The sequence below is a fragment of the Bubalus kerabau genome, chromosome 11, assembly GCF_029407905.1.
Source record: "Bubalus kerabau isolate K-KA32 ecotype Philippines breed swamp buffalo chromosome 11, PCC_UOA_SB_1v2, whole genome shotgun sequence".
Lineage (NCBI taxonomy): Eukaryota > Metazoa > Chordata > Mammalia > Artiodactyla > Bovidae > Bubalus > Bubalus kerabau.
Window position 1 is genome coordinate 77,920,149 of NC_073634.1, and position 15,748 is coordinate 77,935,896.

At 38.8% G+C, this 15,748-nt stretch overlaps 1 protein-coding gene across 7 annotated transcripts in view; it reads right to left on the reverse strand.

Annotated features, from left to right (window-relative positions):
• Positions 1 to 15,748, reverse strand: part of UBXN2A (UBX domain protein 2A) — a 34,627-nt gene that overhangs the window by 13,114 nt on the left and 5,765 nt on the right. For all 7 annotated transcript variants that reach the window (XM_055540823.1, XM_055540827.1, XM_055540825.1 and 4 more), the window contains 2 exons: positions 9,551 to 9,605; positions 247 to 385 (listed from right to left, as the gene is read on the reverse strand). In XM_055540823.1, coding sequence (XP_055396798.1) covers positions 247 to 385; positions 9,551 to 9,605 — 194 coding nt within the window. The remainder of the gene's footprint in view (positions 1 to 246; positions 386 to 9,550; positions 9,606 to 15,748) is intronic.

Sequence of the window (15,748 nt, forward strand, 5' to 3'; positions counted from 1 at the left end):
GGGGGCAGGAGGAGAAGGGGACGACAGAGGATGAGATGGCTGGATGGCATCACAGACTCGATGGACATGAGTTTGAGTGAACTCCAGGAGTTGGTGATGGACAAGGAGGCCTGGCGTGCTGTGATTTATGGGGTCGCAAACAGTTGGACACAACTGAACTGAACTGATTAGTACGAAAACAGTTTTGACCTCTAAAGGTCCATATTTGAGAAACATCAGGAGAGGAAAAGATTTATGGACTCTTACCTGTTTCTTTTGTTCAGTGGGAGACAAACACTTGGCACCAACCTTCTGCGCTTCCTCAAAAAGGCTGTCAACAAAATATTCACAATTTTTTTGTTGACTATCACTAAGAGGTTGGTGGTCAGATCCTGTTTCACAAACCCTACACACAAACAGACACAAAAAGAAGAAGCATTACTGATCACTAATTCTCTAAAGTTTACATAAATTGCTCTGGTTAAGGGATATAACACTGAGACTCTACCTCCATGTTGAAGTCAGAGATCCTATTTTAAATTAAGATAGTAGATATGTACCCTTGGGAAAAAGGCATTAACCCTTTTGGTCCAGAGCAGAGCTTTCTCAACTTCAGTCCATTGACACTTGGGGAGAGATAATTCTTTGTTGAGCTGGCTGGCCCATCCATTGTAGGAGGTTCAGCAGTGTCTGCGAGCAGTAGCGTGCACATCCCTCTACATTCCAGTTTTATAATAAAAAACACCTTCAGACAATGCCAGATGACCCCTTGGGGTGGGATGGGTACATCTTGCCATGTGGAAAAACCACTGGTCCAAAGTGAAAAAAATATGTGTTCTTTGTAAAGGTCTCAAAATGGCTTTAACAGGGGTTACTGTGTATTTTTTGGTAACAGAGAGCACTCTTGAAATGAAAGGCAATAATGTGTGAAGAACAGTCATAATCATAGCTTTGACCCTTTGTGCACTTCAGAATAAAATTTCCCACTCAAGACTTTCATTTGTAGTGGTTTAATACTCTACTGGGTTTTTTTCTTTCTTAGTAAATTGAAATATAACTGACATATAACATTATTTTAGGTTCAGAAATATAGCGTAATGATTCAATGTTTGTATATTCTGCAGAATGATCATCACAGCAAGTCTTAATTCATAGTTAACATCCATCAGTATGCACAGCAACAGAATTTTTCTCCTTGTGATGAGAACTTTTTAAGATTTACTCTTAGTAAATATGCAATACATTATTATTAACTAGAGTTGCCATAATACATGTGACATCCCATGACTTACTAATATTTATAACTGGAAGGTTGTGCCTTTTGACCACCTTCCTCCATCCTTTTCTGCCCACCCCAACTACCATTCGTCTGTGTATGCATCTGTGTTTATATTTTGTCATATAAGAAATATCACCTAAGATTTTGTTTGACAAAAACTTCTAAAGCACATAGAAAATTTATAAATGTACTGAGATATAACTTCTCAGGTTTCATAAATAATAACACTTATACAGCTCTTACACTGTGCAGGACCTACAAGGCAGCTACTCTTATCTGCATTTTACAGACAAGGAAATGAGTCATGAAGAGGTTAACACGTTAAGAGATTAAGTTACATGTTAGACGTTACACAGCTAGTAAGTGGCAGAAACAGAATTTGAACTCTGTTAATCTATCTTCCAAGTCTATGCTATTAGCCATGATGCATTATAAAGCCTCTGTTAATAGCTAATATTTATTAAGCATTTATCAATAAATGATAGGAACTATTCTAAGTACTTTACACATGTTATCTCATTCAATCTTCATGTTGACCTAAAAGGCACATATTGATTTTATCCTCACCTAATAGATAAAGAATAAGCTTAAGCAATTTGCCCACAATCACAAAGCCATTGGAGGCAGCTATTGGAGTCAGAGCTGGAAACTGAACTCAGGCCTCTAATGTCCCTACTCTTAATCACTGTCCTAGATTGTCTCTTACGGGCAATGTTTCAATTTAGGTATATTCTTTTAGGAATTACTCTTCTAGGTAATTCTCTTTATAAATACTCTTAAGACGATCTATATGATGTCTTAGTATCACTACCTATCTAACAGGGTTGTTGTCAAGATTAAATGTGATACACTTAGAGGCTTATTTACACCTGGTATATAGTACTGTGCATACTAGTACACATGTTGGCACACAGTAAGCGCTCAAATATTAGACAATAATATCTTTACAACCACTTTATGCTTTTTGGTATTTGTTCCTTCTGTTCAGAAAGCAGTGTATAGTTAATTACTAGGTACAAAGCAAATAAACCTGAGCATCCAGTGTAGCTGAAGTTTTACAAGTCCTTTAACCCAAGTCATCCAAACATTTATTGACTACCTACTATGCTGGGTGGGCAAGACACACAGATAAATAATAAATAGTTTAGGCTTTTTTATTGTTGTTTGTGTTTTTTTTTTCCTTTTCTTTTTTTGGCCATAACACATGGCTTATAGGATCTTAGTTCATAGATCTGAAACTGAATTCAGACTGAACCCGGGCCTTTGGCAGTGAGAGCAGAGTCCTAATCACTGCAACGCCACGGAATTCCCTAATCTAGGCTTTTAAGAGGTTCAGGGTACAATGTGTTAGAGATGCACACCTACAAATTAGATTAGAGCAAATGGATCAATTCCTTGAAAAGCACAATCTATCAAAACTCACATGAGGGGGAATAGAGAATATGAATAGGCTTACATGTATTAAAGAAATTGAATCAGGGAATTTCAACATGGCAAAAAGAAAAAAAAAAAAAATCAGTAAATGATAATCTTCCAAAACAGAAAGCACCAGGCACAGATGACTTCGCTGGTGAGTTCTATCAAACACTTGAAGAAGAACTGATATCAGTTCTCTACAATCGCTCACAGAAAATAAAAGCAGAAGGGAATACTTCTAACTCATTCTATGATGACAGCATTACCTAAATACTCGTGAACCAGATAAAGACATTTCAAGAAAACTACAGGAAAACTCTCAAGTATAAATGCAAAATCCTCAATAAAATACTAGCATTTTGAATCCAATAATATGTAAAATTGTACACCACAACCAAGTAGGACTGCAAGGAAATCCAACCAGTCCATTCTGAAGAAGATCAGCCCTGGGATTTCTTTGGAAGGAATGATGCTGAAGCTGAAACTCCAGTACTCTGGCCACGTCATGCGAAGAGTTGACTCATTGGAAAAGACTCTGATGCCGGGAGGGATTGGGGGCAGGAGGAGAAGGGGATGACAGAGGATAAGATGGCTGGATGGCATCACTGACTCGATGGACGTTAGTCTGAGTGAACTCTGGGAGTTGGTGATGGACAGGGAGGCCTGGTGTGCTGTGATTCATGGGGTCACAAAGAGTCGGACACGACTGAGCAACTGAACTGAACTGAAGACTGGTTCAACATTAGAAAATCAATTAATGTAATCCATCACATTGACACACTAAAGAAAATTCATATGATCGTATCAACAGAACATCTATTCATGATTAAAAACTCAGCAAATTAGGAATACAGAGGAACTCTCTCAACCTAATGTTATACTTAGTGATGAGAAACAAAATGCTTTTCTCCTAAGATCAGGACCAAAACAAGGATGCCCCTTTTCACCACTCCTCTTCAATGCCATGTTGGAAACCCTAGCTAAACCAGTAAGACAAAGAAAGGAAACAAAAAAATACAAACAGATCAGAAAGGAAGCAAAATTGTCTTTGTTCGCAGATAACAAGACTTACACAGAAAGGATTTACATAGAAAATCCAAAAGAATCAACAACAACAAAAAACTCTTGGAACAATAAGCAGTTGTAGCAAAGTTGCAGGACACAAATTTAATATACAAAAGTCAGTGCTTTCTTGTATACCAACAATTAACTACTGGTATGTGGGATAAAAAATGCAACATTACACACATTTGCACTATTTGTCAAATTCCATAGAACTGTATAAAACAAAGAATAGATGCAAATGTAAACTCTAGTTAAAAATAAAATACATACAGACAATTTTATTTCATCTTTGTTTCCTACTCTATCATCCTTTCCCTCACTTGTCATTACCCATTTATGATGCAAATATCAATACCCTTTTTTGTAACTCTGAAACTAGATTATCAAAGCTGTATTGGCTAAGTAAAGAGTCATGAAGTCTTAGGGATTTCTCTAGTAACAAAAAGTACAAAAACTTAATATAGCTTTTTGTATAGACATCTTACTAATTATTTAACGTTTATGTCATCACTGACTCAATGGATATGAGTCTGAGCAAGCTCTGGGAGTTGGTGATGGATAGGGAGGCCTGGCTTGCTGCAATCTGTGGGGTCGCAAAGAGTAGGACATGACTGAGCAACTGATCAGATCAGATCAGTCGCTCAGTTGTGTCCGACTCTTTGCGACCCCATGAATCACAGCACGCCAGGCCTCCTGAACTGAACTGAAATTTAAAGTACTGATTACATGCTACAACATTATGAAGCTTGAAAACATTATGCTAAATGAAAGTTAGTCACAAAAGACCACACATTCTCTGATTCCAGATATATGAAATGTCCAGAATAAGCAAATCCAGAGATTCAGAGAACATATTAGTGGTTGTCAGGGGTAGGACACAGGAGAATGGGGCATGATTGCTAATAGGTATGGGGTTCTCTCTGGGGTGATATAAATGTTATAAAACTGACTGGTTTAACAATCCTACGAATGTACTAAAAACCACTGAATTGTATACTTTAAATGGATGAATTTAAAGTATTATGGTATGCAAATAATGTCTCCATACAACTGTTAAAAGAGGTCCTAAGTTAATTTTTAAAATCATTCAACTTATTTCTGTGTAGAAAAGCGTTAACAGAGCAGGCCTGATGATTGCTATTCTTTGAAAGCCCTGTTCACGTTCCTCATGAGAGCCTGGAATTTTAATATGTGCCCCCACTATAAGCCCTAGGCTCATTTCCAGTGAACTTCCCTAGTAGACATCTCATATGTGCTGTCATGACTTATTACTGGAGGAATGAAGCATGTGTCCTGCTGCATCCACTGGGTGAGGACTCTTGGGAGCTTATGTCTGGTTTCCCCTGGACATCACCCCATGGAAAGTGTCCTTTCTTTGCAAAATCTTAGTCATTAGTATGACTGTATGCTGAATCCTGTGATTCCTCTAAGCAATCATCACATTTGGAGGTGGTCTTAGAGGCTCCTGACACAACCTCACAATTCTATAGTTAGTATCAGATATTTCTTTGAGCCCCTTTTTTGGGGCGGGGGAGGCTAGGATACTGGAGTGGGTTGCCATTCCCTTCTCCAGGAGACCTTCCTGACCCAGGTATTGAACCCGGGTCTCCCGCATTGTAGGCAGACGCTTTACCGTCTGAGCCACCAGGCGCAGGAGGGCTGAGAGAAGCTACTCCACGTTCAAGGTCAGGAGGGGCGGCCGTGAGGAGATACCCCTCATCCAAGGTAAGGAGCAGCAGCTGCGCTTTGCTGGAGCAACCATGAAGAGATACCCCACGTCCAAGATAAGAGAAACCCAAGTAAGATGGTAGGTGTTGCGAGAGGGCATCAGAGGGCAGACACACTGAAACCATAATCACAGAAAACTAGTCAATCTAATCACATGGACCACAGCCTTGTCTAACTCAATGAAACTAAGCCATGCTGAGTGGGGCCACCCAAGACGGGCGGGTCATGGTGGAGAGGGCTGACAGAATGTGGTCCACTGGAGAAGGGAATGGCAAACCACTTCAGTATTCTTGCCTTGAGAACCCCATGAACAGTATGAAAAGGCAAAATGATAGGATACTGAAAGAGGAACTCCCCAGGTCAATAGGTGCCCAATATGCTACTGGAGATCGGTGGAGAAATAACTCCAGAAAGAATGAAGGGATGGAGCCAAAGCAAAAACAATACCCACTTGTGGATGTGACTGGTGATAGAAAAAAGGTCCGATGCTGTAAAGAGCAATATTGCATAGGAACCTGGAATGTCAGGTCCATGAATCAAGGCAAATTGGAAGTGGTCGAACAGGAAATGGCAAGAGTGAACACAGACATTCTAGGAATCAGCGAACTAAAATGGACTGGAATGGGTGAATTTAACTCAGATGACCATTATATCTACTACTGCGGGCAGGAATCCCTTAGAAGAAATGGAGTAGCCATCATGGTCAACAAGAGTCCGAAATGCAGTACTTGGATGCAATCTCAAAAACGACAGAATGATTTCTGTTCGTTTCCAAGGCAAACCATTCAATATGACAGTAATCCAGGTCTATGTCCCAACCAGTAACACTGAAAGAAGCTGAAGTTGAATGGTTCTATGAAGACCTACAAGATCTTTTAGAACTAACACCCAAAAAAGATGTCCTTTTCATTATAGGGGACTGGAATGCAAAAGTAGGAAGTCAAGAAACACCTCGAGTAACAGGCAAATTTGGCCTTGGAATACGGAATGAAGCAGGGCAAAGGCTAATAGAGTTTTGCCAAGAGAACACACTGGTCATAGCAAATACCCTCTTCCAACAACACAAGAGAAGACTCTACACATGGACGTCACCAGATGGTCAACACCAAAATCAGACTGAATATATTCTTTGCAGCCAAAGATGGAGAAACTCTATACAGTCAGCAAAAACAAGACTGGGAGCTGACTGTGGCTCAGATCATGAACTCCTTATTGCCAAATTCAGACTTAAATTGAAGGAAGTAGGGAAAACCACTAGACCATTCAGGTATGACCTAAATCAAATCCCTTATGATTATACAGTGGAAGTGAGAAATAGATTTAAGGGACTAGATCTGATAGAGTGTCACAGAGGTTTGTGACATTGTACAGGAGACAGGGATCAAGACCATCCCCATGGAAAAGAAATGCAAAAAAGCAAAATGGCTGTCTGGGGAGGCCTTACAAATAGCTGTGAAAAGAAGAGAAGTGAAAAACAAAGGAGAAAAGGAAAGATAGAAGCATCTGAATGCAGTGTTCCAAAGAATAGCAAGGAGGGATAAGAAAGCCTTCCTCAGTGATCAATGCAAACAAATAAAGGAAAATAACAGAATGGGAAAGAGTAGAGATCTCTTCAAGAAAATTAGAGATACCAAGGGAATATTTCATGCAAAGATGGGTTCGATAAAGGACAGAAATGGTATGGACCTAACAGAAGCAGAAGATATTAAGAAGAGGTGGCAAGAATACACAGAAGAACTGTACAAAAAAGATCTTCACAACCCAGATAATCATGATGGTGTGATCACTGACCTAGAGCCAGACATCCTGGAATGTGAAATCAAGTGGACCTTAGAAAGCATCACTATGAACAAAGCTAGTAGAGGTGATGGAATTCCAGTTGAGCTATTTCAAATCCTGAAAGATGATGCTGTGAAAGTGTTGCACTGAATATGCCAGCAACTTTGGAAAACTCAGCAGTGGCCACAGAACTGGAAAAGGTCAGTTTTCATTCCAATCCCAAAGAAAGGCAATGCCAAAGAATGCTCAGACTACCGCACAATTGCACTCATCTCACATGCTACTAAAGTAATGCTCAAAATTCTCCAAGCCAGGGTTCAGTAATACGTGAACCATAAACTTCCAGAAGTTCAAGCAGGTTTTAGAAAAGGCAGAGGAACCAGAGATCAAATTGCCAACATCCGCTGGATCTTGGAAAAAGCAAGAGAGTTCCAGAAAAACATCTATTTCTGCTTTCTTGACTATGCCAAAGCCTTTGACTGTGTGGATCACAATAAACTGTGGAAAATTCTTCAAGAGATGGGAATACCAGACCACCTGACCTGCTTCTTGAGAAACCTAATGCAGGTCAGGAAGCAATAGTTAGAACTGGGTGTGGAACAAGACTGGTTCCAAATAGGAAAAGGAGTACGTCAAGGCTGTATATTGTCACCCTGCTTATTTAACTTCTATGCAGAGTACATCATGAGAAACGCTGGGCTGGAAGAAGCACAAGCTGGAATCAAGATTGCTGAGAGAAATCTCAATAACCTCAGATATGCAGGTGACACCACCCTTATGGCAGAAAGTGAAGAGGAACTCAGAAGCCTCTTGATGAAAGTGAAAGAGGAGAGTGAAAAAGTTGGCTTAAAGCTCAACATTCAGAAAACGAAGATCATGGCATCTGGTCCCATCACTTGATGGCAAATAGATGGGGAAACAGTGGAAACAGTGTCAGACTTTATTTTTCTGGGCTCCAAAATCACTGCAGATGGTGATTGCAGCCATGAAATTAAAAGACACTTACTCCTTGGAAGGAAAGTTATGACCAACCTAGATAGCATATTAAAGAGCAGAGACATTACTCGGCCAACAAAGGTCCGTCTAGTCAAGGCTATGGTTTTTCCAGTAGTAATGTATGGATGTGAGAGTTGGACTGTGAAGAAAGCTGAGTGTCGAAGAATTGATGCTTTTGAACTGTGGTGTTGGAGAAGACTCTTGAGAGTCCCTTGGACTGCAAGGAGATCCAACCAGTCCATTCTAAAGGAGATGAGTCCTGGGTGTTCACTGGAAGGACTGATGCTAAAGCTGAAACTCCAATACTGTGTCCACCTCATGCGAAGAGTTGACTCATTGGAAAAGACTCTGATGCTGGGAGGGGTTGGGGGCAGGAGGAGAAAGGGATGACAGAAGATGAGATGGCTGGATGGCATCACTGACATGATGGACATGAGTTTGTATGAACTCCGGGAGTTGGTGATGGACAGGGAGGCCTGGCCCACTGCAATTGATGGGGTCGCAAAGAGTCGGACACGACTGAGCAACTGAACTGAACTGATCAGATATTTACATGAAATAATAAATCCTCCAGTGAAAAAATAACAATCTTTGGTATAGAAAGTGTTCACAAAACATCTGTTAATATAAACACTTATTTATCTTTGTAAATGGACTATGAATGAAAGGTGCTTACATCTTTGAATATTTAAGACAAAAAGAACGTAATACAAAAATAAATATTTCATCTCAGATAAGGGAGAATAAAGAACTCTGTATTAATAAGAACCACAAACTTTACATCTACAATTTATTGGGTGCCTGTTACGTGTTAATACTATACTCAGTGTTTTGAATTGGCTAATTCTCACAAAAACTTTTCAGATATTTATGTATGCCCCCTCCCTTTTTAGAGGAGATATTGAAGCTCAAAGAATCTAAGTCGCTCAAAGGCCAGAGAAGTAGTAGAAGACAGAGATGAGATTCAAAGTTGGGTTTATTTGACTCCAAAGTCATTATATTTCCACTATGACTCCAAGACAGTATAATATGAGGGGCTAATGAAGTAAACAGTTACTTTAAATTCTCAGTTACATAACAGAAATAATATGTGAGTAGAAAGAAATTTAACACTTTTCAAAAAGCTAATCACAAAAATATTTAGAAACTTCACTAAAAATCCATTTAATGCGAGTACAGCAAAAAAATACAAACTTTCAAATACATTACTCATAGATACTTAACAAATAATCATAATGAAAATATACTAAATAAATGAACAGTGATAAAAATAAAGATAGTACAAAGAAAATGCATTACTCAACTTACCATTCTTCCTTTATACTTTCAAGATTATCTACTTCTTTCATTCTCTTTTGTTTTACTGTAAAAGGAAAAGCTAAAGTTTTTAAGACAGTATTTTAAATAAATTCATTCCCCCATATGTATTAGTATTTTTGAAGCTATTATACACTCCTAAAATAGCACTAAAGAGGTCTTAAGAACAAATGACCAGACTCAAAGCTGTCACTTTCACCTAGAGTAAAGTAATAGTAAAAAGTAAATTCAGGATTTGGATAATCTTCTGATAAAAAAAAGATTTTGTAAATATTATGATGAAAAATAATGTACCGTTTGATTTAATAACAAACAAAAGCGAATGTAAACATTTCATTCAACTTCCAATAGTAACAAAATATGAAATCAATATAAACTCATTCTCACAATTTCAGGAGAAAGCAAACTGACCATGTTATATCTTTTGCCCCTGATCTTCCAGATTTCTGGAAACTTAAAAGACCAACAATGTAAGCTATATACATAAACTATGTCTACCACAGCTGTTTTTCATCAGGAAAAATTGAAACTGCAGTAAAGTGGTCATGATATAGCTGCTTGATGGGACACTGTGCTGTGCTTAGTCACTCAGTCGTGTCTGCCTCTTTGCGACCCTGTGGACTATAGCCCACCAGGTTCCTCTGCCCCTGGGGATTCTCCAGGCAAGAATACTGGAGTGGGTTGCCATGCCCTTCTCCAGGGGATCTTCTCAATCCAGGGATTGAACCCAGGTCTCCCGCATTGCAGGTGGATTCTTTACCATCTGAGCCACCAGGGAAGCCCAAGAATACTGGAGTGGGTAGCCTATCCCTTTTCCAGCAGATCTTCTTGACCCAGGAATCAAACCGGGGTCTCCTGCATTTTAGGAGGATTCTTTACCAGCTGAGCTACCCGGGAAGCCCTGATGGGATATTATGTATCCCTCAAAAATAATTATGAAGAAAAGGATACCATATAAGTGAAAAATATAGGAAATAAAAATTTCAGCAAAAATTGAATATGAAAAAATGGAGAGAAACAAGAATGAAAATAGTTATTTTTGGCAGGTAATAAAATTGTGGATTATTTTCTTTCTTTTCCAAACTTTCTGCAATATTCTTGCCTTTACAACAAAAATGATGTAAGAAATAAGCACAGAAATCATGGGCATTCCGGTGGTCCAGTGGCTAACACTCCAAGCTCCCAATGCAGGGGGCCCAGGTTTGACCCTAAGTCAAGGAACTAGATGCTACATGCTACAACTCAGAGTTGACACACTGCAGCTAAGGGTATGCTGCAAGTAAAGAACTTGCATGCTGCAACTAAGACTTGGTGCTGCTGCTGCTGCTGCTAAGTCGCTTCAGTCGTGTCCGACTCTGTGCGACCCCATAGATGGCACCCCACCAGACTCCCCCGCCCCTGGGATTCTCCAGGCAAGAACACGAGTGGGTTGCCATTTCCTTCTCCAATGCATGAAAGTGAAAAGTGAAAGTGAAATAAATAATAAAAAATTTTTAAAAACAACAAATTGATTTTTAAAATAATCAAACAAGTCAATGTTTAAAACAATCCAAGCCATCTGCTCTTTGAGAAGTACTGGAAACAAGGTTACACTAGATAAGTATACCAAAAACTCACACCGTGGTTTCTAAATACAATTTTCCTAAAAAAGGAAATCATGGCTCCTTAGAGAAAATGCTGATTACACAGGCAGAGAAAGAACAAATGAAACTGAAACATACTGCTCCAGAAAGTAAGATGGTGCTCAGTGAATGATGAAGACATAAAAGGACACTGAAACTACATGAAGAGGCTCCCACTGGACCAATCTGGAAAATGGAACATCAAAGTCAATGATGATACTAATGGATTATACTCATTGAATAAAACAAAAACCCATGAGGAATCCATACTAAAATTCTAGATATATCCAAGATTTAAAATTTAAAAATTGAACTTGGCTGACATATATAAACTACTACATATAATACAGGTAACTAATAAGAACCTACTAAATAGCACATGGAACCCCATTCAATACTGCAATGACCTATGCGAGAATAGACTCTAAAAAAGAGTTACATATATATAACTGACTCACTATGCTGCACAGCAGAAACTATCAGTAACACAACATTGTAAATAATTATACTCCAGTAAACCATCCTCCCCACCCCCACTCCCAAAATGCACTCGAGGGTGTTGTCAGCAAAATGAGGGAACAGGCAGTTGCAAGCTACTATCTCCACAGAAACAGTGAAAGATAAGCAGAAACTGTTAGAAACAACTTAGTCAGAACTCTGGAAAGCAGTCAAAGGTTTGCAGCTATCAAGTGAATAATAGAAAAATACAAGTTAAAAACAGCAGGGAAAACAAACCAATTCAAAACTGGGCAAAGGATGTGAACAGACATTTCTCCAAAAGATATATGAACAGCCAATCAGCACATGAAAAAGATGCTCAGCATCCCTAGTTACAATCAGATCCCACTTTATACATATTAGAATAGTTATTATTTAATAAAACAAAAATAGTAAGCATTGACAGGGATGTGGAGAGATTAGAGCCCTGGAACCCTGCTGGTGGAAATGTACAATGGTGCAGTGGGTGTAGAAAAGAATTTGGTGGTTGAGGCATTATTCACAAAAGCCAGGAGATGGAAGCAATCCAGATGTCCACCAACAGATAAATGTCTGAACAACACGTAGTATATACACACAAAGGAATATTTGTTGTTGTTCAGTTGCTAAGTTGTGTCTCCACATCTCCTGCATTGCAGGTGGATTCTTCACCACTGAGCCACAGAGGAAGCCCATAAAACCCCATATTTACTTTTAAAAAAATTAGCTGCATTCAAAGAGAAAACATTTATATATTAGTATTGTTTTTATGAAACTATGGTATAAAGATAAAGCAGTGGGTGTCAACCAGGAGGCAACAGTGCCACTAAGAAGACATCTGGCAATGGCTGGAGGCATTTCTGGGTTGTCAAAACAACTGGGATGAAGGGTGCTCCTAATATCTAGTAGAGGAGGTCAGGGATGCTGCTGAAAATCCTACAATGCATAAGACAGTCCCCACAAGAAAGTATTGCCCAAAATGTCAAGTGCTAATGTTGAGAGAACCTGATATAAAGCAAAGTCAGCTTCTTTGCCAGCTGCAAAGCAGCTGAATCCGCCTGCAATGCAAGAGACCCTGGTTTGGTTCCTGGGTTGGGCAGATGTGCTGGAGAAGGGAAAGGCTACCCATTCCAGTGTTTTGGCCTGAAGAATTCCATGGACTATATCATCCATGGGGTCACAAAGAGTCAGACACCATGAGCAACTTTCACTTTCTTTACCAGCTGCTCTCCCAGGGAGGAGAAGGGGACGACAGAGGATGAGATGGTTGGATGGCATCGTCGACTGGATGGACATGGGTTTGGGTAGACTCTGGGAGTTGGTGACGGACAGGAAGGCCTGGCATGCTGTGTGATTCATGGGGTTGCAAAAAGTTGGACATGAAGAACGACTGAACTGAACTGAACTACCAGGGAAGCCCTCCAAGGTGCTTAGCCAAGTGCAGAGCGAGAAGGAGCCATCCTTAAAGCATCTCACTATGTTTCCCATTAATACGTTATTATTCTCTAGCAAATTATTAATATGTTTTATCATTTCATAGTTAAAGCTATTGATAAATTGTTTTTACCTGATCCATGAGAACAAAAGAGAACAGACCTTGCATTCAAACTATCCTGTGCTGGAATACTGGCTACATCATTTTTGAGCTTAAGAGTTGCATGGTATATATTTCTCCATCTGTTAGTGTCCTCTTTGATTTCTTTCACCAGTGTTTTATAGTTTTCTATATATAGGTCTTTAGTTTCTTTAGGTAGATATATTCTTAAGTATTTTATTCTTTCTGTTGCAATGGTGAATGGAATTGTTTCCTTAATTTCTCTTTCTGTTTTCTCATTATTAGTGTATAGGAATGCAAGGGATTTCTGTGTGTTGATTTTATATCCTGCAACTTTACTAGTCATTGATTAGTTCTAGTAATTTTCTGGTGGAGTCTTTAGGGTTTTCTATGTAGAGGATCATGTCATCTGCAAACAGTGAGAGCTTTACTTCTTCTTTTCCAATTTGGATTCCTTTTATTTCTTTTTCTGTTCTGATTGCTGTGGCCAAAACTTCCAAAACTATGTTGAATAGTAATGGTGAAAGTGGGCACCCTTGTCTTGTTCCTGACTTTAGAGGAAATGCTTTCAATTTTTCACCATTGAGGATAATGTTTGCTGTGGGTTTGTCATATATAGCTTTGATTATGTTGAGGTATGTTCCTTCTATTCCTGCTTTCTGGAGAGTTTTGATCGTAAATGGATGTTGAATTTTGTCAAAGGCTTTCTCTGCATCTATTGAGATAATCATATGGTTTTTATTTTTCAATTTGTTAATGTGGTGTATTACATTGATTGATTTGCGGATATTGAAGAATCCTTGCATCCCTGGGATAAAGCCCACTTGGTCATGGTGTATGATCTTTTTAATGTGTTGTTGGATTCTGATTGCTAGAATTTTGTTAAGGATTTTTGCATCTATGTTCATCAGTGATATTGGCCTGTAGTTTTCTTTTTTTGTGGGATCTTTGTCAGGTTTTGGTATCAGGGTGATGGTGGCCTCATAGAATGAGTTTGGAAGTTTACCATCCTCTGCAATTTTCTGGAAGAGTTTGAGCAGGATAGGTGTTAGCTCTTCTCTAAATTTTTGGTAGAATTCAGCTGTGAAGCCGTCTGGACCTGGGCTTTTGTTTGCTGGAAGATTTTTGATTACAGTTTCAATTTCCGTGCTTGTGATGGGTCTGTTAAGATTTTCTATTTCTTCCTGGTCGAGTTTTGGGAAGTTGTACTTTTCTAAGAATTTGTCCATTTCTTCCTCGTTGTCCATTTTATTGGCATATAATTGTTGATAGTAGTCTCTTATGATCCTTTGTATTTCTGTGTTGTCTGTTGTGATCTCTCCATTTTCATTTCTAATTTTATTGATTTGATTTTTCTCCCTTTGTTTCTTGATGAGTCTGGCTAATGGTTTGTCAATTTTATTTATCCTTTCAAAGAACCAGCTTTTGGTTTTGTTGATTTTTGCTATGGTCTCTTTTGTTTCTTTTGCATTTATTTCTGCTCTAATTTTTAATTTAATACCATGTTCATGGATTGGAAGAATCAATATAGTGAAAATGAGTATACTACCCAAAGCAATCTATAGATTCAATGCAATCCCTATCAAGCTACCAACAGCATTCTTCACAGAGCTAGAACAAATAATTTCACAATTTGTATGGAAATACAAAAAACCTCGAATAGCCAAAGCGATCTTGAGAAAGAAGAATGGAACTGGAGGAATCAACCTACCTGACTTCAGGCTCTACTACAAAGCCACAGTCATCAAGACAGTATGGTACTGGCACAAAGACAGAAATATAGATCAATGGAACAAAATAGAAAGCCCAGAGATAAATCCACGCACATATGGACACCTTATCTTTGACAAAGGAGGCAAGAATATACAATGGATTAAAGACAATCTCTTTAACAAGTGGTGCTGGGAAATCTGGTCAACCACTTGTAGAAGAATGAAACTATAACACTTTCTAACACCATACACAAAAATAAACTCAAAATGGATTAAAGATCTAAATGTAAGACCAGGAACTATAAAACTCCTAGAGGAGAACATAGGCAAAACACTCTCTGACATACATCACAGCAGGATCCTCTATGACCCACCTCCCAGAATATTGGAAATAAAAGCAAAAATAAACAAATGGGACCTAATTAACCTTAAAAGCTTCTGCACATCAAAGGAAACTATTAGCAAGGTGAAAAGACAGCCTTCAGAATGGGAGAAGATAATAGCAAATGAAGCAACTGACAAACAACTAATCTCGAGAATATACAAGCAACTCCTACAGCTCAACTTCAGAAAAATAAATGACCCAATCAAAAAATGGGCCAAAGAATTAAATAGACATTTCTCCAAAGAAGACATACAGATGGCTAACAAACACATGAAAAGATGCTCAACATCACTCATTATCAGAGAAATGCACATCAAAACCACTATGAGGTACCATTTCACACCAGTCAGAATGGCTGCGATCCGAAAGTCTACAAGTAATAAATGCTGGAGAGGATGTGGAGAAAAGGGAACCCTCTTACACTGTTGGTGGGAATGC